General features: G+C 41.4%; 1 protein-coding gene across 4 annotated transcripts in view; it reads left to right on the top strand.

Annotated features, from left to right (window-relative positions):
- Positions 1-23,272, top strand: part of LOC140425572 (LYR motif-containing protein 4-like) — a 245,330-nt gene that overhangs the window by 43,561 nt on the left and 178,497 nt on the right. Inside the window, exon 3 of one of the 4 annotated variants that reach the window (XM_072510020.1) lies at positions 17,694-17,887. The exons of the other annotated variants lie outside the window; for them this stretch is intronic. Coding sequence (XP_072366121.1) covers positions 17,694-17,705 — 12 coding nt within the window. The 3' untranslated portion in view covers positions 17,706-17,887. Of the gene's footprint in view, positions 1-17,693; positions 17,888-23,272 lie in introns of those variants that run through there. 4 annotated transcript variants of the gene reach the window in all.

Below are 23,272 nucleotides of genomic sequence, written 5' to 3'. Positions count from 1 at the left end.
TTGCTGTGCTGTATCATCCTTTTGATTTTGTTGCATTGTATGTCAAAATGAAAAACCTTGATAAACATACTTTTTTAAAAAATTGATTAAATGGTACAGAATAAGGGCCTACAATAGCATTATCCTCGCATAATTTGGCAAAAAGAAATGCTGCACCATGGCTCAGAATTGATATATTTTAATGGCACTACTGAACCTGATGAATAATTTACAGTGACTTGTTCACCATCATTTCCTGTTCCTTTGCTCAGCCAATTTCTTCAACGTTACCCACTGCTCCCCTGAAAGAATCAGCATTAGCAGTGTTATATTAACTGCTGCATGATGTGTATAAATTTATATTACCAAGTTAGGCCAGGTCACACAAGGGAAACATAGGGGGCGATCTACCGGCTGTTTACGCCGGCAAGATATTCTGGTCTCATGCCGCGCACGGGTTTCCTAGTGACAAGGAGTGCAGTCACCGGAAAATGCCGTTGACAATGTCGGGGTCAGTAAATCCTGCTGGCGACAGCAAACGTGGGGGGGGGGGGGTTGGACGGTAAATCCCACCCATCAGTACAATGAAACTTCCCCATTGAGAATCAGCTCTCATAAAGTAAATATCCCTAATTGGTTGATTTGATTTAATTCATTTCACCTGTGCCGAAGTACAATGAAAAGTATTTTTCTGCGGCCAAGGGAACGTACACAGTACGTACGTACATAGTAGACAAAAAAAATAATCGACAGAATACATTGACAAATGGTACTTCAACAAATAGTGATTGGTTACAGTGCGGACAAATACACGAGCAAGAGCAGCATAGGGTGTCGTAAATAGTGTTCTTACAGGTAACAGATCAGTCCGAGGGAGAATCGTTGAGGAGTCTAGTAGCTGTGGGGAAGAAGCTGTTCCTATGTCTAGATGTGCGGGTCTTCAGACTTCTGTATCTTCTGCCTGATGGAAGGATCTGGAAGAAGGCAAAGCGTGGGTGGGAGGGGTCTCTGATGATGCTGTCTGCCTTCCTGAGGCAGCGGGAGGTGTAGACAGAATCAATGTGATGGTGGCAAGCTTGTGTGATGCATTGGGCTGAGTTCACCACACTCTGCAGTCTCTTGCGATCTTGGGCCGAGCAGTTGCCATACCAAGTTGTGATGCAGCCGGATAGGATGCTCTCTATGGCACATCTGTAAAAGTTTGTGAGAGTCGATGCAGACATGCCGAATTTCTTTAGCTGCCACAGGAAGTAGGGACGTTGTTGGGCTTTCTTGACTGTTGCTTCAATGTGAGTGGACCAGGACAGACTGTTGGTGATTGTGACCCCCAGGAACTTAAAGCTATCGACCATCTCCACTTCGGTGCTATTGATGCAGACGGGGGTTGTCATGCTACGCTTCCTGAAGTCGATGATCAGTTCCTTGGTCTTTCCGATATTTAGAGAGAGGTTGTTTTCAGTATACCATGCAACCAAGTGATCTATCTCCCTTCTCTAGTCTGATTCGTCGTTGTTTGTGATATGACCCACAGTCATATCATCCGCAAACTTATAGATTGAGTTGGAGTTAAATCTTGCCACGCAATCCAAGGTTGCAGAGTTTGGTTCTAAGTCTTGTCGGGATAATGGTGTTGAAGGTGGAACTGTAGTCTATGAACAGCAGTCTCACGTAGGTATCCTTGTTGTCGAGGTGTTCGAGTGTTGATCGTAGAGCCAGGGAGATAGCATCTGCTGTGGACCTGTTGTGGTGGTAAGCAAACTGCAATGGATCGAGACCATCTGGGGGGCTGGCATTGATCTGTCTTATGACTAGCCGCTCGGAGCATTTCATGTAAACAGACGTCGGGGCCACTGGTTGGTAGTCATTGAGGCAGGCTACCTTGTTCTTCTTTGGTCAGGTGGTCTTCTTGAAGGAGGTGGAAATCTCGAAGAGGAGCGAGGTGTTGAAGATATCTGCGAATACACTCGCCAGCTGGTCTGTGCAGACTGAGTGCTCGCCCGGGGACTCCATTGGGACCAGTCGCTTTCCGTGGGTTCACTTGCTTAATACAGATAATTGCAGGATTGTCACTTTTATCCAATTTTTACAGAAACTTCTAAAATGTAAACTGAAGTCAATGTTCTTATTGAAATTAAAAATCACCACCTACCCCCACATCTTTGTTGCAAAGAAGTGGCTACTAAAAAGTAACAAAGTCTGTATCTTGGAAGGTCCTTTCACCCAGACTGTGACAAATAATTAGCTCTTGCGATTCTCATATGGCCAGTGTCTTCCTGAACCTGGCATTGTTTTGATTATATTTATTAGTCATTGTGGTGATGTGCATCAATGTAAATGCACATGGGCTAACTAGACACTAGAGGGAGCACCAGTGACATCACACACACACACACACACACACACACACTCAACCAATAGATCAGTTAGATAGGATACGACCAATGGACATTCACGATACACAAGGAGGTGACACGACCACAGGGGGGCATTACACCAACCCATATATAAAGGACACCACACACATGATCTGACTCTTTCCAGTGGAGACCGTCAGTGAGTACAGACACAGGGTTGATTCAATATTACACCCACCACGTGGATTGCAGCAGCTGGTTAGTCAGTCTGGGTAGCTATAGTAGGATTAGCAGTAGTGTCGAACCCGAGTAATAGAAGTGTAAATAGTTTAATAAACGTGTTGAAGTTATCTCCACGTCTGAACCTTCCTTTGTCAAGTGCACCACAAGGAAGCCGCTTATGTTACACCTACAACATAACAAATCAGTCATAACAATCAAAAATTTCCAGTGTGTCTGATAAAGCTTCTGGGCTTGAGGTTTTCTCTGGGCTCAGTCGGGCAGGGCAGGGTGTTGTGCAGAATGGCAGAGATCCTTGAAGCACTTTAGTTTTGTTCAATATTCCTGGATGATACAATTATTTCCTCATCTGGTTTTATTTATTTAATGGCATTGGAGGTTTTGAGGCTACAATTTAGACTTTTTCATTAATGATGTGGACCTAACCTATTGCTGGTGATAGTAATGTAAGAAATTGCTTTGGACAGTGGTGTTAGAAATAGACTGTACTAGCGTTAGAATCACTGGTAATATTCTGTTGTGTAATTATACTTTAAAGCCAGAAAGTTTTGTCATTTCTGTGTTACATTAGAATTGGATGAAATGACAAACAATAGTGAACTTTGTGTCTACTCCTGTACAACAGTCAAGGATGAGCATTTCGCCACACAAGGTTAAATACTTTCTTGCATCCTGGGCTTGCGAATATTTTTGACAAGTGACCCTAAGTTAAGTTGAGTGAGTGCTCAAATATTGACGTATTAGTGATAAACATTGTCAGAAAAGCTCAGCAGCAGCGCAGGGAATATCAGAACTCCATGAAACATATTTTTCATACTATAAAGAAAAAATTAATTTATTTCTGCCTTCACAAAGGGAAGACGCAAATAACTTCCCAGAAATGTTAAAGAATCAAGGGTCTAGTGAGAGGAGGAATTGAAGGAAATTAGTATTACTAAAGAAATAGTGCTTGAGAAATTAATGGGACTGAAAGCCGCAACATCCCAGGATACTAAAAGGGCTGGCCATGGAAATAATGGATGCGTGATTGTCATCTTCCAAAATTCTGTAGTTTCTGGAACAGTCCCAGCAGATTGGAGGGTAGCAAATGTAACCCCGCTATTTAATAAAAGAGTGAGGGAGAAAACAATCAATTACAGACCGGTGAGCCTAACATCAGTGGTAGGAAACATACTAGAGTCTGTTACAAAAGGATGCAATAACAGGGCATTTTAAAAATAATCTTTATTGTCACAGGTAGGCTTACATTAACGCTGCAATGAAGTTACTGTGAAAAGCCCCTAGGTGCCTCATTCTGGCGCCTGTTCGGGTACACTGAGGGAGAATTCAGAATGTCCAATTCACCTAACAAGCACGTCTTTCGGAACTTGTGGGAGGAAACCGGAGCACCTGGAGGAAACCCACGCAAACAGAGGCAGAACATGTAGACTCCGCACAGACAGTGACTCAAGCCAGCAATCAAACCTGGGACCCTGGAGCTGTGAAGCAACAGTTCTACCCACTATGCTACTGTGCCACCCTTAGAAAGTATCAACAGGATTAGACAAAGTCAACATGGATTTCAGAAGGAAAATCATATGTTTGCCAATCCAACTGGAGATTTTTGAGGACGTAACTAGTAGAATCGATAAGGGTGAACCAGTGTGTGTTGTGTATTTGGATTTTTAGAAAGCTTTTGATAAAGTCCCACATAAGAGGTTAATGTATAAAATTAAGGTGAAGGTGATTGGGGTAGTATGGTGGCATGGATTAGGAATTGGTTAGCAGACAGGAAACCGAGTAAGGATAAATGGGTCTTTTACAAAGGCAAAGGATCTGACCGGGTCAGTGCTTGGGCCCCAGCTATTCACTATATACATCAATGATTTGATGAGAGAACCAAAACTATATTTCTAATTTGCTAACAAGACAAAACATGGTGGGAATCTGAGTGGTGAAGAGGATGTTAAGAGGCTTCAAGGTGATTTAGACAAGTTAAATGAGTGGGCAAACACATGGCAGATGCAATATATTGTGGCTGAATGTGAAGTTATCCACTTCAGATGGAGAAAAAGACTGCGGTGCTGAGGACCCGGGTTTGAATCCCGGCCTCCCTGGTTCCAGGGTCAAGGATGTTATAGAGCGACAGCAATGCATTCCTGGGGGGAGGGGGGACTACATACCAGAAGAATTGGTGTACGAGGGAGGGCGTCAGATTTGAGACATTGGGACCAATTCTGGGGCAGGTGGGACCTTGGTTACAGATGAACAGAACCTGCACTAACATAGTCACCGAGGTTGTCTGGTGCTATTGGGGAGGGTTTGAACTAGTTTGGCAGGGGATGGGAATCTGAGGGGTAGCTCATTTTGGAATGAAGGAAAGCTGAATAGGAAATATTAAGCAAAATTAGAAGGCAGGTGAGTGAAGGCAAGCATCAAGTCGGATCAGAATGTGGAATAATGTTATAAAGACAAAGTTAAGGGCACTCTATCTGATTGCAAACAACATTTGCAAAAACGTGTATGATTGGAAGGCACTATAAGTATGATTTAATTGCCATTACAGAGACATGGTTACAGAGTGACCCAAGGATGGGAACCAAATATTGAAGGATATTTGTCATTTGGGGCAATAAGGCAAAAAAAAAGATGGGTTAGCACTGTTGATGAGTGACGAGATCAATACATTAGTGCGAGAGAATCTTTGACTGGAGGATCAAAATATAAAATCAGTTTGGGTGGAGCAAAGGAATCAAACATACCGATCAACAAATGTGTAATGACAAAATGTTCATAAATGATCTTGATGTCAAGCTAATCGATGAACATCATTATCAGGACATTTGGTCTGGACATGTTCGATACCAAGAATACACCAAAATGTATTTGTACAATCATGAGGGTGGGGTTTGCGGGCCTCCCCCACACCCGCATGCACAACATAAAATATGGCTAGATTACATTGGGTTGGCAATATAATGTCATCACACAAGTCTCAGAAATTCTGGAACGTGAATTGGCATGGAAATTGGAAGACTGTCTGCCATTTTGGAAGAACAATTAACAAGCCTATTGAGCTATATTTGAACTGTATTTTTCAGATGTCAGACAGGAAAAGGTTTGGGGGTGCTTTATGACAGGTATGAGGAAGTGGCACAAGGGCGGAAGACAAAGCCTGCCATGGGGATCATGGCTGCATGTAGCAGCAAAGTCTGCTGGTGAAGGTGACAGCATCTGTATTTAGACACTGCTTAGAGACAGACATGAGAAGTTAAGAAGAGGGTGAGAGGTCAGGGACTTTTGAATTTATAGCGTTAAGTGTCTTCCTGTTGACGGCATTACCCCTCTTGGAAGCAGAGCCCTCCTTTGCATTGCTAGTTGGCCGCCTTCCTGCCAGGCTGCTGCGAATTGGCCATCCAATACTTGATTCACCATGCTGAGATGGCAGGAGCGAGCTGATCGCTCACTTTCCGTTTTGCCTCCCTCATCCCATGGAAAATCATAAATCCAGCCTATGATTACAATATAGAAGGAAGCCATTTCTCGTATCCACACTGGGTCGCTTGGAAGTGCTACTCCCCTAGTCCTTTTCCCCCTTAGCCCTGCAAATCCTTTTGCTTCAGATAATTATCTCATTCTCTTTTGAAGACGTAAATTGAATCTGCCTCAGGCAAAGCATTCCAATTCCTAACGACACAGTAAATTTATTTCCTCATGCCCATTGCTTCTTTCGTCAGTCACCTTAAATCAATGTCCTCTAGTTCTTGACCCTTCTGCAAACAGTAGTAGTTTCTTCCGATCTACTCTGTCCAGATCCTTCATGATTTTGTAAATCTCCTCTTAATCTTCTCTTCTCCAGGAAAACAGCCTCAGCTTTTCTAATCTATCCACTGAGCTGAAGTTCCTCATGCTTGGAACCAAATTCGTGAACCTTCTGTACACTCCCTATTTTCATATCCTTCCTAAAGTATGTTACCCAGAATGAGACAAAATACTCCAGTTGAGGCTTTAACTTATTGAGTTGAACATTAAGATTCCATTTTAGTTGAAGGTATGTACCTTCTAATGAAAGGTATGTGTCTTCCATTTTCTTCTGACTTCTCGGTTTCCTCACAGTACGTTGCCATTGCTGTACTGAGATGTGTGGTTTGGATCTGGAGAAAACTCTGCAGCTTATATACTTTATAATAACCAGCTTTCGTCACATTTCAACAAGCATAACTATATACCCTAATATAAGTCCTTTGACAAAGAAATTGGAAGAATATTTTACAGTAGCAGAATCAGTTGTGCTTTAAACATTGTCGTTTTGTGAGACATTATTTTGCTGCTGTGCAAACTAAGAAAGAGAAATCTTTCTTGCTTGTCATCAACAGTTAAACTTAAATCAACAGTTGTGGGAGAAGAGTGAAGTTTAAGCCACATTTATTTCAGCTGGAAAAACTATTGTAAGTCACCTCCCCCCACCAAATACATCGGTTGCTAATGTAAAATTTGGACATTAAGTATCTTCGTTCCTCATATTTAAAGTTGAAAAATATAATAATGGAATATAATGACAAAAAAAAAAAAAAACTTCTTTTATGTGATAAGTTATCCAAATATATTTTCTTTTTTGAGATCTGTGGCCTGAATTATGCCACTGGAGAGCTGAGTACAAGACAAACCCTATTGTGTGACATAACCTTGGGTGTAAATCCTTGTATGGGTCAATAACCTATACAGAGTAATTATTCTGTTGTTGAACCCCCAAATAGCTTTTTGCTGTAGAAGGGATCTATATTTTAATAGTATAAGTTAGGTGTGAATGATGGACTGTCGAGACGCAGGTGCTTTTAGCAGTGCCCAAATTAAGAATGGACTGGGTGATTGAGGGATGAGACCAAAGGTCAAGCCTGTAAGTCTTGCAATCTGTCGTCACTTTGACAAGGCAGCACATGCAAAACCTGTTAGTAATGTTTCTTTGAATCTAAATCTGAAATATTTGAGAGGTTTTCTTGTAAATATTTCAGAATTTTGAAGTGGCCTAACACAACAGAAATACTGAAAATCAATTTGTTTATAAGCATGCAAGAGTAAAGCACAGAACATGTGCAGTGTTGTAACAAAATGTGGGTCAAGATCTCTCTCATAGCCTTCAAATATTTTAAATAAAATCAGATTTAAAAGAGCTAAATTCTATTTTATATTTTCAAGAATTTTCTTTGAATAAAAATACTGGTAAAATGGTAAAATATTAGCTGCAACATTGTAGGTACTCATTTGTGGTCCTTTGAAACACATAATTTCATCATCTTATGTTTGACATGTTAACATTTCATCGAACCTCTTTCATGATTATGCCTAATATGTTTTCTCCTCCTTCCTCCACCTACCCTTGGTAGCTGGCTTGATCCATGATTTTGCTTTTATGGTGGTATCAAGTTATTCCCAGTTCAGTAGACTTTATAGCATGTGATCAGTGAAATAATGGTAATTTTTGTATGTTTAGCAGTTTGTTGATACTCCAGCTAACAACAAGATTATGATGCAATTTTTAAGGGAAACCATCGACTGGAGATCGCAGAAACCATCTTTGATAGTGGCATGCATTAGGTAATTGATCATTGCAATTGTTCAATATTATGATTGCCCAAGCTACAGATTATTGAGGGTGAATATTGAACATTGTTTCCACTATGTAACATTAAGTGTTGAGCTATAAGACCAGAAGACAAAGGAGCAGAATTATGCTCTTCGGCATTCAATCATGGCTAATATGTTTCTCGTCCCCATTCTCCTGCTTTCTCCCCATAACTCCTGATCCCATCCATTCTGCTTCAATCTTCTAAAAGATGGAGAATGTCCCTTGATATCCTTCCCACACAAAGGTCCTGGAAAAAGGAAGTCCCCCCCCACACGCCCATGGAGCCAGGTCCCAATGTGCCTCGCCATCTCCAGGATTCTCTGGCAGTCTTTAAATTTTGGAAGCAAATAATTATAGGCCTTGGGCGTTGATTGTCCTTCGGTCTCAAAGACAGGATACGGTGCACCTTTTATAATTTGAACCACCCAGCCCTTTCATCCAGCTTGAGAAAACATGGCAACCAGTTCTCAAAGAACTTCGCAGGAGTATTACCCTCCACTTCTGACAGACCGACAATCCAATATTCTTTCTCCAGCCTCGGTTCTCAAAATCTGCCAGGATTTCTGATTTACCAAATAGCTGGTTTTCCAATGATAAAATACGAACTTTAGCTGAAGAAGCAACATTTTTGACATTCTGGATTCTCTCCTCCATTTCATTAAGCCTCTTATTAGTATTAACATGGTTAAAGGATTGTCACGACTGGGAGTTAAATATCCGAGGGTATCAAACTATTCGGAAGGACAGAGTGGATGGTAAGGGAGGTGGTGTAGCTCTGTTATTTAAGGATGACATCCGGGCAACAGTAAGGGATGACATCGGTGCTATGGAGGATAAGGTTGAATCCATTTGGGTGGAAATCAGGAATAGTAAGGCGAAAAAGTCACTGATAGGAGTAGTCTATACGCCACCAAATAGTAACATTATGGTGGGGCAGGCAATAAACAAAGAAATAACTGATGCATGTAGAAATGGTACAGCAGTTATCATGGGGGATTTTAATCTACATGTCGATTGGTTTGACCAGGTCGGTCAAGGCAGCCTTGAGGAGGAGTTTATAGAATGTATCCGCGATAGTTTCCTAGAACAGTATGTAATGGACCCTACGAGGGAACAAGCGGTCCTAGATCTGGTCCTGTGTAATGAGACAGGATTGATTCAGGATCTCATAGTTAGGGATCCTCTCGGAAGGAGCGATCACAATATGGTGGAATTTAAAATACAGGTGGAGGGTGAGGAGGTAAAATCAAGCACTAGTGTTTTGTGCTTAAACAAAGGAGATTACAATGGGATGAGAGAAGAACTAGCTAAGGTAGACTGGGGGCAAAGACTTTATGGTGAAACAGTTGAGGAACAGTGGAGAACCTTCCAAGTGATTTTTCACAGTGCTCAGTACAGTCCCAGTCTACCAACAAAAAGGAAGGACGGTAAAAAGGGGGAAAATCGACCGTGGATATCAAAGGAAATAAGGGAGAGTATCAAATTGAAGGAAAAAACATACAAAGCAGCAAAGATCAGTGGGAGACTAGAGGACTGGGAAATCTTTAGGGGGCAACAGAAAGCTACTAAAAAAGCTATAAAGCAGAGCAAGATAGATTATGAGAGTAAACTTGCTCAGAATATAAAAACAGATAGTAAAAGTTTCTACAAATATATAAAACAAAAAAGAGTGGCTAAGGTAAATATTGGTCCTTTAGTGGATGAGAAGGGAGATTTAATAATGGGAGATGAGGAAATGGCTGAGGAACTGAACAGGTTTTTTGGGTCGGTCTTCACAGTGGAAGACACAAATAACATGCCAGTGACTGATGGAAATGAGGCTATGACAGATGAGGACCTTGAGAGGATTGTTATCACCAAGGAGGTAGTGATGGGCAAGCTAATGGGGCTAAAGATAGACAAGTCTCCTGGACCTGATGGAATGCATCCCAGAGTGCTAAAAGAGATGGCTAGGGAAATTGCAAATGCACTAGTGATAATTTACCAAAATTCATTAGACTCTGGGGTGGTCCCGGCGGATTGGAAATTAGCAAACGTGACACCACTGTTTAAAAAAGGAGGTAGGCAGAAAGTGGGTAATTATAGGCCAGTGAGCTTAACTTCGGTAGTAGGGAAGATGCTGGAATCTATCATCAAGGAAGAAATAGCGAGGCATCTGGATGGAAATTGTCCCATTGGGCAGACGCAGCATGGGTTCATAAAGGGCAGGTCGTGCCTAACTAATTTAGTGGAATTTTTTGAGGACATTAACAGTGCGGTAGATAACGGGGAGCCAATGGATGTGGTATACCTGGATTTCCAGAAAGCCTTTGACAATGTGCCACACAAAAGGTTGCTGCATAAGATAAAGATGCATGGCATTAAGGGGAAAGTAGTAGCATGGATAGAGGATTGGTTAATTAATAGAAAGAAAAGAGTGGGGATTAATGGGTGTTTCTCTGGTTGGCAATCAGTAGCTAGTGGTGTCCATCAGGGATCAGTGTTGGGCCCACAACTGTTCACAATTTACATAGATGATTTGGAGTTGGGGACCAAGGGCAATGTGTCCGAGTTTGCAGACGACACTAAGATAAGTGGTAAAGCAAAAAGTGCAGAGGATACTGGAAGTCTGCAGAGGGATTTGGATAGGCTAAGTGAATGGGCTAGGGTCTGGCAGATGGAATGCAATGCTGACAAATGTGAGGTTATCCATTTTGGTAGGAATAACAGCAAAAGGGATTATTATTTAAATGATAAAATATTAAAACATGCTGCTGTGCAGAGTGACCTGGGTGTGCTAGTGCATGAGTCGCAGAAAGTTGGTTTACAGGTGCAACAGGTGATTAAGAAGGCAAATGGAATTTTGTCCTTCATTGCTAGAGGGATGGAGTTTAAGACTAGGGAGGTCCTGCTGCAATTGTATAAGGTGTTAGTGAGGCCACACCTGGAGTATTGTGTTCAGTTTTGGTCTCCTTACTTGAGAAAGGACGCACTGGCACTGGAGGGTGTGCAGAGGAGATTCACTAGGTTAATCCCAGAGCTGAAGGGGTTGGATTACGAGGAGAGGTTGAGTAGACTGGGACTGTACTTGTTGGAATTTAGAAGGATGAGGGGGGATATTATAGAAACATATAAGATTATGAAGGGAATAGATAGGATAGATGCGGGCAGGTTGTTTGCACTGGCGGGTGAAAGCAGAACTAGGGGGCATAGCCCCAAAATAAGGGGAAGTAGATTTAGGACTGAGTTTAGGAGGAACTTCTTCACCCAAAGGGTTGTGAATCTATGGAATTCCTTGCCCAGTGAAGCAGTAGAGGCTCCTTCATTAAATGTTTTTAAGATAAAGATAGATAGTTTTTTGAAGAATAAAGGTATTAAGGGTTATGGTGTTCGGGCCGGAAAGTGGAGCTGAGTCCACAAAAGATCAGCCATGATCTCATTGAATGGTGGAGCAGGCTCGAGGGGCCAGATGGCCTCCTCCTGCTAGTTCTTATGTTCCTATTCTGCAGCTCGGCCTCATGAGTACTCAAATTTTCTGTCAGCAAGCAGAGTCTCTGATCTATTACTCGGATGATGTTTACAGTCACCTTTTTCAATGCCTCAACAAACGCTGGCTCAAGGGACCGCTCGAGAATCAAGCCGCCATATTGAAAAGGCGGCTCCACCCCACCCCCGCCGACTCTGACTGTGCCTTTTTTATGGCTGGATTTCTTTGCATTTTTCGGCATTTTTTCTCTTCAATATTTATCCATAAGTCTTCCAGGGATGACTACTAAAAATTAACTTTTGGATTAGGCAAGCATGTGCTGGACAAACAGGAGAAAAATCAGATTATAAAGTGAGTGGCACCAGAGCCCGCAGGAAAGCTGCTAATCCCGCACGCGCATCACTTGGTGTGCCCCCCCCGACCCCCCTTGTCAAATTTGAAATGAAGTTTATAAAAACTGGTGAGAATTGGAAACTTCATGTCTAGAATTGCTGGCAGGCTCCAACTTGGTCTATAAGTTTTCTTCCATGTATACAGACAGCCCCAGAATGCATGTAAGTACTTGGGGGACCATCCATACTCTTTCCTCAAACTTTGTGTAAGTCAGTTGTCTTTCTTGCTAAATTAGAAAAAGACGGTGATGTGCTGGTTCTCAAATTTATTCATGCTGGTCTCCATTGAACCACTCTGAGCATCTCCAACTCTGTGACAATGGTACCTCTATTCTCATCCTCTATTCTCATCCTATATTTTCGCTTCTTGCTGATGTCCTTGACCTTTCTCCTCCCTCTTCTCTGCAGTGCTGATTCGCTTTCCCTATACTTCAAATTTTTTTTTCGTCCTCTCTTTCTCATCTTCCCCTTTTTTTTCTCTCTTAATTTTCCTTTTTTCTCACTTGTGCTTCTGCAACAGTTTCTCTGAAAATCAATTTATGATACTCCATTTTTGAATCTTAATTGAAACGAGGAATGGAAAGCTGTTACTGCAATTGCTCTAATCAACATTTTCTCCTTTTTGTTTATAAGTGGCAATGAGTAATGCATCTCTGAGATTTCATGGAATTGATTCTTCCTTGCAACTTGGCTAGAAGAGTTGCAATCTGGTTTGTGCAATTAAATTGCCATCCTGTTTCACAGATACTTCATTCTTCATTGGGGTGGAATTGTAACGTAGCACGCTGATTCAAATTTTCAGGTTAAAGAAGGTTTTGAGATCACATTGTTCTTCATAACTTGAATATTCATATCCTCCCGTTGAAGAAGTTGATTGTTAAGACATGCCTTTTACCTTTTAGCTTCTGAAAGATGGTCAAGTTGCCACTTTAATGTTGAATGTTTTTCTAGCAGAGCCAATATTTTTGCATAACTATCATAACAATCTTAAATTTTTACTTTCTGAATCGTGCTTTAACTACCGACTGTTATTTATGAAGACACCCCAAAACATGTTAACATCATCAAATTAATTTCTTCAGATTTGAGGTTTGCCTGAAATGTGCACCGTTACATACATTTAAAACATGAGAACTTTGAGGGCAATTTTGTTTTGACTCTGGTGTTTTGGTCTGGCACTATTTTGTCCTATCTTAACTAGTTTTGATTTTGAATCGAAATGTACATGATTAAATGCTAGGGTTTAAAAATTGGTTGAGTCTTAGCCATTCTCTGGTTATGTTATTATAAATTGGAAAAAAGTTAATTTGAACAATCAATCTACTCTCAGCAAAAAGATGTAAAATTGCATTGACAAGGTAGTGCGGAGCAACAAGTGGTAAAATGCACCATTATGACATAAGATCATAAGAAATAGGAGCAAGAGTGGACTAGTCCACCAAACCTGTTCCTCCAATTAATAGTATGGATGATCTGATTATGGCCTTCACTTGCCTGATTTTCCCCCCCCCCCCCCAGCTCCAACCAACCCCAACAGCATGGAATGAAAATTGCTCCTGGAGGAAAGATCAATCGACCCAAATCAGAATTACAGAGAAACCTTTTAAAAAGATGGAGAGTTTTGAGAAATGATAAATGTAGGTGTTGTGAGTGTCTGGGGTAAGGGACTGATCCCCGCTCATCACCTGAAGAGATGTTCGATTAAGAGGGAGAATATCAAATTCTCAGGGAAGAAGAGGAAGTTGCAGAAACAGTCAGAGGGAGCAGGCCGTCATGGATATTGAACCTGCCCCACCGAGGTCAAGGCCAGCAGATAGCATAGAGGTGGCAAGGAAGTCACAGGAGGAACAGTGGTGACTGTAAAAATAAAAGATGAAGAAATGTTGAGTAGTCTGAATGAGAAGACAGGGATGCTTTGAAGGCAGTTGCCACAGCCCAGCGATCAGGCAGATTTTGAGATGGTGATCCAGAAGGATCCTTCAGAATTTACTGTTGTGTTGTGACTGCTGCCACTGCACACACCCTGGCTCCATAAGCGATTTCCATGCCCCGTTCTCCGAATTTGTCAAACTACCATTTGTCTGATTGAGTGTGCATAAACCACTGTTTACTTTAACAGGAAATAAAGAGCTGATTAATTGAGAAAGAAAATCTGGCTAGCCCAACTTTGAACATAATCGAGGACTCCGGACACAATCTTCTCAAAAGGGAACCAAGTTCCTGAGCCACCATGTTTAGCTGTGTGTTTCACGGCACTCGCAGTGCTGAGAAACATTGCTATTTGATGCGACTTGCTTTGAATAAGGGGCCTGAAAGGAGAACGCGCGGCCAAGGCCGCACATAGCCTCGTTTTTTACTATGGGGAGCTCTGCTCGCCAGAACACCCCATTGCAGCGCGAGAGGGGATGTCATTTGTAAATGCCCCAATCTCCGAGGCCTACAAAAAAATCCACAACCTCCCCCCCCAGCCCGAACGTAACAGGGGAAGGTCCCCTGGCACCCCCACCACCCACGCTGGGCAACCCCAGCCTGATCGCACACATGCAAAATATGCCAGCATGTCACCTTGGTAGTGCCAACCTGGCAGTGCCACCTGTGCAACTTGACAGTGCCAGGCACTGCCAGGGTTCCCAGGTTGTACCAGCAGTGCCAGGTAACCACCCTGCCCAAAGGGCATGCAGGTGGGAGCCTCCAATCCTCTTGGAGACCCCCACGAGTGCCGTTCCGCCTGGTCCCAGTTTGTGGGGACCAGTACCAAACGGCGCTCGCTCATAGTCCCCGAGGTGAAAGGATTGAATCCCAAAGCCTCGGGTACCTTGGGAATCTGAACATTAGAGTAAGGCTTACTGCCTTGCTTTAATATGCAAAAACGTATCCCGTCCATTGAAGACGGGATTCCCCTTGCAACATTGCGAGGCGTTGCGAGCCGGATAGATCCTGGGAGCGGGGTTTCCCAGCTTTCACTGGCCACGCTGCATCGCAGCGAGCTAATTTTCCGGTGCAGCATGGATGGAAACCCGCACCCTCAGCCGCCACTACTGTCTGTGGAAGAGAGTTCCAAAGGCTTAACAAATCAAAGAGAAGAAATTTCTCCTCATTGTTGTTTTAAATGGGAGAACCCTTATTTTGAAATTGCGCTGCCTCGTTCTAGATTCCTCTCTGCATCCACATTGTCGAGCCTCTTCAGAATCTTTTATATTTCAATAAGCTTATCTTTCATTCTTCTAAACAGCTGTGGGTATACATCGAATGCACTCAACCCTTCCTCCTAAGACAATCCTTCATCCCAAAATTTAGCCTAATAAACTTTCTATGAACTGCTTCCAATGCAAATATATACCTCAAGTGAGGAGACCAAAACAGTACTTCAGATGCGGTCTCAACAATGCTGTGTGCAGTTGCGGCAGTACTCCCCTGCTTTTATACTTCATCTCCCTTGCATTAAAGGCCAATATTCCATTAACCTTCCTAATTATTTGCTACACATGCGTGCAAACGTTTTGTGATTCATGTATATGGACACCCAGATCCCTCAATACAACAGGAGTCTACAGCCTAATTCCTTTTAAATAATATTCTGCTATTCTGTTCTTCCTGCCAAAGTGGACAACTTCACATTTTCTTACATTATGCACATTTTTGCTCACTCTTTTAAACTATAATCCCTTGTCTGACTCTTTGTACCCTTCTCACAATTTACTTTCCTACCTATCTTTGTATAGTCAAAATGTTTGGCTACAAAATAGTCAGCCCTTCATCCACATTGTTAATATAGATTGTAAATAGTTAAAGCCGCAGTAATAATCTCTGCAGCATGCCACTCATTGATTACCAAACTGAAAATGACCCATTTACACAGACTCTCTGTTTCTTATCAGTTGGCCAATCCTCTCTCTTTGTGCAGTAATCTTTTGTGGCACCTAATCAAATGGCTTTTCGAAAGCGAGATGCACTATATCTCTGGTACCCTTTATCCATCCTGCTTGTTACATCCTCAAAGAACTCAAAGATTTCACGTTTACGAAATCATGTTGACTCTGCTTCATTGTATGATTTTTTTTTTATGTTCTGCCGCTACCTCATTAACAATGGTTTCTAGCACTTTCCCAATGACAGATGTTAGGCTAACCGGTTTATAATTTCTTGCTTTCTCTCCCTCCTTTTTAGACTAATATTGTTACGTTTGGGATTTTTAATTCTGCTGGAACTGTTCAGAAATCTAGGGAGTTTCGGAAGATGGATCCACAATCTCTGCAGCCACTTCCTTTCAGACCCCAGGATGAAGGCTACCACGTCCAGGGGATCCCATTAGTTTTCTTCATCCTTTTTCTCCAGTGATTGTTTTAAGTTCCTTCCTCCCTTTTGTCCTCTGCTTTTCTACTATTCTTTGAATGTGTTTTGTGTCTTTTCCAATGAAGACACATACAAATTCTCTGCTATTTTCTTGATTCCCTTGATTGTTTCTCCAGTTTCATTCTCTAAGGGACTAGTACTCACAGTAGCTACTCTTCCTTTTTATATACTTGTAGAAGCTTTTACTGTTGTTTTTTATATTTCTTGCTAGTTTTCTCTCATACTCTGATTTCTCTCCCTTCAGTATTTTAGTCACCATTGGCTGGTTTCTAAAATGTTCCCAATCTTTTACATTGTACATCATCTCTTTCAATTTGATACCATCCTTAACTAGCGCCAAAGTCACAGGTGCACATATGGATATCTTGTCCATGTATCAGACAAATTACTTCCCAAATTCTATTGCCAACAAACACAAAGATCTGCCAAGAATGCTTGGAATTTAGATTTACTTTCTGTGAGTTAGACTGAGATATAGTAAATATGTACAGGTCCCTGGTTAGCCCCCAACTACAGCATTGTGCCTAATTCTGGGCACCATACTAAGAAGGATGTCATGGTCGCCGAGAATGTGCAGAGAAGATTTATCAATATGGAACCAGGAATGAGGGATCTAAATTATGTGAGGTACTATAGAGACTGGGATTATTCTCATTGGAACATGAAAGGTTAAATTGAGATTTAATCGAGGTATTCAAAATTATGGGGGATTTTGATAGAGTAGATAGGAAGAAACAGTTACCTTCGGCAGGAGAGTCAGTAACCAAAGGACATTGATAAAAGGTGATTGGCACAATAAACATTGAGGACATGAACTTACTTTTGCTTTTGTACAATGAGTTATGCTGATCTGGAATGTACTACCTGAAAGTGTGGTGGAAACATACTTGCGTTATAAGTTTCAAAATAAAATTATATATGCTTGAATAGGAGAAATATGCAAGGCTATGGCAAAAGTAGTAGAGGAGTGGGAATAATTGAATATGTTACCAAAGAGCCAGCACAGGGTAAATGACCTCCATCTGAGCTGTCTAATTCTGTGATTTTTGCACCAAATTCACTTTTTACAAATACAAAGTCACACAATAGCAGTTTTTCATTTTATCTTTGTAATGTAGGTCCAGGTACTTGAGCAGCATTTTGCTGGCAGCAAATGTAGTTTTGGATATCCTAGAATAATAGAAATCGTGTCTGTGCAGGTGATTTTTGTTTACCAGAAGAGATAACATATGTCTCATATTTATTCTGGGTTCCTAAACTGTGCATTCATGAATATCTTTATTCTTTTAATTTTGTTTCATCAGCTTAAATTATAGTACCTTGCAGATCGCCATTTTGAAGCAAACAGCTGGACCGAGATTTATTTTATTGCATAGAAAAGACTTCGGATTTGCAAAGGAAAATGATCATAATTATTTGTCCTTTTCATGTCTCTTGTTGGGGCCACCATATTAAATTTGATAACATTATTAATAATTGGTATACTACATCAGGAGCACAGTGTCATTTTAATAACAATAGAATGTTTGAGTTATGAAGTAATTGGTAATTAATTCTATCCAAATTCAAACTTATTATGTCAAGCCTGTGAGTTTCTGTTCATTTGTCCAAATGAACTTTGATTTTAAGATGAAACATTATATTTGAAACAAAATAAGAAGCTTGTGATTAAAAAAGGAATATGATTCCATAAAGAAAATATCTTGTGCAACCTTTATTTCAAGGAACTCTAAGTCACTTTCTATTTCTCACTTCAGTTATATTTTATGAAGAAGGGTGGTGTACTGTGTTTTTTGAATGTTTTTCAGATTATGCTATGCAAATATGGCAAACTGACTTTGCCAAGACAGTGTTTGGTAGAATGAAAGTAGGCAATAGTAAGTCATTAGATGGAGTCAGAGTAGGGGGGGAAAAGGAATAAAAGCCTAAATCAGGATTTATGTGAATGCACGGAGTGCAGTTAATAAGATTTGTGAATTACAGGCACAGGTTCACAAAATGAACTTTGATATTATTGCTATAATGGAGATTGGCTCAAAGAAGGGCAGGACTGGGCGTTAAATATTCCTGGGGACAAGGTGTTTAGGAGAGATGGGAAAGGAAGAAAAGGCTGGGTGGGGTGGGGTGGTACTCTGGGTGATGGCATTATTGATTTAAAGGGGGTAATACAGTTCTGGAAAGAGAGAGAATGTTCCAGAGGGGACTAGGATGGAATCTCACTCGGTGGAGGTATGATATGAAAACAATGTAATAACATTTATTGGTGTAGTATATAGGCCACCAATACTGGAAGGGATATAGAGTGTTATGGGCCAGGGTTTAGAGAACCCCAAAGTGTATCATGGAGTTCACCTGACCCACAACTTTTAATAGATTGTGGTATGGGGAGCTCACTGCCCACTCTACAGGTGTGGTACAGCTGAAATGGAAAAGTATTTTTTAAAGCAAAACAGTGTTTATTATATGAACTCAAGTTAACCTTTTTAAAACATACAGTGAACATCTTCGTAACCATCAATTCAAATATAACCGCCAAAGAATACAACACTAAGTAATCCTTAAGCTGTCCTTTTGACACCCATAAGACTTTATAAAAAAAAAAAAAACTTTCAACAGAAGCACATCAGGGCAGCACGGTAGCATTGTGGATAGCACAAATGCTTCACCGCTCCAGGGTCCCAGGTTCGATTCCGGCTTGGGTCACTGTCTGTGCGGAGTCTGCACATCCCCCCTGTGTCTGCGTGAGTTTCCTCCGGGTGCTCCGGTTTCCTCCCACAGTCCAAAGATGTGCAGGTTAGGTGGATTGGCCATGCTAAATTGCCCATAGTGTCCAAAATTGCCCTTAGTGTTGGGTGGGGTTACTGGGTTATGGGGATAGGGTGGACGTGTGGACCTTTGGTAGGGTGCTCTTTCCAAGAGCCGGTGCAGACTCGATGGGCCGAATGGCCTCCTTCTGCACTGTAAATTCTATGATCAGGTTAAAGTCACTACTGAGAGCAGTTATTAGTTTTAAATCACAAAGGATCGATTTACAGTCTTTAGATTAGAGAGAGCGACTAATACCCCTTCTGGCTGTGACTGCAGCTATCCAGCTCTGAAAACGAAACTAAAACACACCCTGCAGCAAACAGCCTAAAACGAAAGTAAAAAGCTGGCAGACAGCCCAGCTCCACCCACACTCTGACATCACTGATAAACATCCATTTCTTAAAAGTACATTTCTTAAACACCCATTTCTTAAAGGTACTCTCACATGACACCTCCCCCCCCCCCCCCCCCAAGGAAAAAAAATAAACCATCAACTTCAAGATGGTTTCATTTTTCTCCTTTTCACTATCCTTTAAGAAATGCACACAGTAAATATACTTTTTCGTTTCAAAAAAACAACACACGCAAACAGGTATAATAATATAGTCCATTTTTGTTGTTCTTCCTCCAACTGAAATCCTTCTCGATTGATAGTCTCTTTGATCAAGAAGGTCTCTGCACGATCCGTCCAGTTCTCTACGCCTCGGTATTTCTCTTTAAAGTCAGATACTTTAGTTCAATCTGATCACAGAGTCCCTTGTAATTCTCCAACACGAGCATTGGTTATCACAGCTTTCAAGCAGTCAAATGCCCATTGACACTCCGCTGTCCACTGGAATTTGTTACGCTTCTTGAGCAAGTCCATCAGTGGAGCAATCACGCTACCAAAACCTTTTCACAAATGTTCGATCAAATCCACTCATGCCAAGAAATCGCATTATTTCCCTTCGTCTCGAGGGTATTGAATACTCCTCGATCACTGTTGGTTTCACATCCCGTGTGGCCATTCGACCCTGTCTGATTATATGGCCAAGGAAAGTGACTTGGGCTTTTCCAAATTCACTTTTGGCTAGGTTTATCACCAAACCCGCCTCCTGAAGTCGATCGAATAACTCCATCAGATGTTTTAAATGTTCTTTCCATGTCTGGCTGAAAATTACCAGATCGTCGATGTATACCGCACAATTGGGTAATCCTGAAACAACTTTGTTAGTTAACCGTTGAAATGTGGCTGGGGCGTTTTTCATGCCAAATGACATAACTTTGAATTGGTATATACCATCTGGAGTCACAGAAGCTGAAATCTCCTTCACCCTTCCGGATAAAGGTACCTGCCAGTAACCTTTAAGTAAATCCAGTTTGGAAATAAAAGCTGATTGTCCCACTTTCTCAATGCAATCCTCCAAACGTGGGATAGGAAAAGAGTCCGTTCTTGTAACTGCATTAACCTTTCTATAGTCCACACACAACTGTTGGGTACTGTCTGGTTTAGGTACCATCACTATGGGTGAGCTCCATTGGCTGCAACCCACTTCAATTTTGCCATTTTTAAGCATACTCTCAGTCTCTTTGTTAACCTGTGCCGATTTTAACGGGTTAAGTCTATATGGATGTTGTTTGATTGGAACAGCATTTCCGATATCTGCATCATGTATAAGAACATAAGAATCAGAAACAGGAGTAGGCCATCTGGCCCCTCGAGCCTGCTCCGCCATTTAATGAGATCATGGCTGATCTTTGTGGACTCGGCTCCACTCTCCGGCCCGTACACCATATCCCCGAATCCCTTTATTCTTTAGAAAGGCATCTATCTTTTTCTTAAAAACGTTTAAAGAAGGAGCCTCAACTGCTTCACTGGGCAAGGAATTCCAGAGATTCACAACCCTTTGGGTGAAGAAGTTCCTCCTACACTCCGTCCTAAATCTACCTCCCCTTATTTTGAGGCTATGCCCCCATGTTCTGCTTTCCCCGACCAGTGGAAACAACCTGCCTGCATCTATCCTATCTATTCCCTTCATAATTTTATATGTCTCAATGAGATCCCCCGGCATCCTTCTAAACTCCAATGAGTACAGTCCCAGTCTACTCAACCTCTCGTCATAATCTAATCCCCTCAACTCTGGGATCAACCTAGTGAATCTCCTCTGCACTCCCTCCAGTGCCAATATGTCCTTTCTCAGGTAAGGAGACCAAAACTGAACACAATACTCCAGATGCGGCCTCACCAACACCCTATACAATTGCAGCATAACCTCACTAGTCTTGAACTCCATCCCTCTAGCAATGAAAGACCAGACTCGATTAGCCTTCTTAAACACCTGTTGCATCTGCACACCAACTTTTTGCGACTCGTGCACCAGCACACCCAGGTCCCACTGCACAGCAGCATGTTTTAACATCTTACCGTTTAAATAATAATCCATTCTGCTGTTATTCCTCCCAAAATGGATAGCCTCACACTTGGCAACATTGAATTCCATCTGCCAGACCCTAGCCCATTCACCTAACCTATCCAAATCCTTCTGCAGACTTCCGGTATCCTCTGCACTTTTTGCTTTACCACTCATCTTAGTGTCGTCTGCAAACTTTGACACATTGCATTTGGTCCCCAACTCCAAATAGTCTATGTAAATTGTGAACAATTGCGGGCCCAACACTGATCCTTGAGCCATTTTAGTACTTCTCAATTTATCTCTACAAACTTGCCCACGTGATATCAGTAACTTTCAGGTCAGTCCATTTTTCCTCTGGAAGGTAATTCAACAATTTATCCCAATTTTTAAGAACATCCTCGTTATCTAATTTAATTTGAGGTATGTCAAATTCACAGTCATCTGGATTTGGTTCGTCTCTTTGAGTGAAAATCATTAAAACGTCCTCCTTTTTCTCTCCTTCCCTTTCAAAGTACCTTTTAAGCATATTCACTTGACACACTCGGTGAGTTTTCCTTCTATCTGGCGTTTTTACCACATAATTCACCTCACTTAATATCTTTTCAATCTGATAAGGTCCACAAAACCTTACTTTTAAAGGTTCACCTACCACTGGTAACAATACTAAAACTTTATCTCCACTGGCAAAACTACGAACTTTGGATTTCTTGTCCGTGACCCGTTTCATCACATTTTGTGCAACTTTCAAATGTTGTCCAGCCAATTCACCTGCTGTATTTAATTGTTTGCTAAAATTTGACACTTAATCCAATAATGTAATTTCCGATTTCTCACTCATCAATTTTTCCCTAATCAATTTAAGTGGTCCTCTTACCTCTTGTCCAAAAGTTAGTTCAAAAGAAATAATTTTGGTTGACTCATGAGGTGCATCCCTAATTGCAAACCGTACAAATGGAATTTCTTTATCCCAATCCTCTGGATAATCGTGATAAGCCCTCAACATTGTCTTTAATGTCTGATGCCACCTTTCTACTGCTCCCTGCAATTCTGGATGGTACGCAGTTGATTTCAATTTTTTATTCCTAAGCTATCCATAACTTCTTTGAATAACCTTGAGGTAAAATTTGATCCTTGATCCGATTATATTTCTGTGGGTAGTCCATGTCTAGTAAATAATTTAAGTAACTCCTCCACAACCTTTTTAGCTGTAATATTACATACTGGAATGGCCTCTGGAAACCTAGTAGACACATCCATTATAGTCAAAAGATATTGATTCCCACTTTTCGTTTTAGGAAGCGGTCCTACGCAATCAATTAGGACCATTGTAAAAGGTTCCTCAAATGCTGGAATGTGTATCAAGGGTGCTGGTTTTATCACTGCTTGAGGTTTCCCTATCACTTGACATGTGTGACATGATTGACAAAATTTAACTCCATCTTTACGTAGTCCAGGCCAATAAAAATGTTTCTGGATTTTAGCTTGAGTTTTCCTTATTCCCAAAAAACCTCCCACTGGTACCTCATGTGCAACTCACAACACCTCCTTTCTATACCCTACCGGCAATACTTCTTGATGAACTTCTGTCCACTTCTCATCCACCTGCATATCTAAAGGTCTCCATTTTCTCATCAAGACATCACTTTTACAGTAATAACACTCTGGTGTGATTCCTCTTCCGT

The sequence above is a fragment of the Scyliorhinus torazame genome, chromosome 6 (assembly GCF_047496885.1).
Source record: "Scyliorhinus torazame isolate Kashiwa2021f chromosome 6, sScyTor2.1, whole genome shotgun sequence".
NCBI classification, from domain to species: Eukaryota; Metazoa; Chordata; class Chondrichthyes; order Carcharhiniformes; family Scyliorhinidae; genus Scyliorhinus; species Scyliorhinus torazame.
The sequence above is the reverse complement of the archived record's forward strand: the minus strand, read 5'-3'. Positions and strand labels throughout refer to the sequence as shown.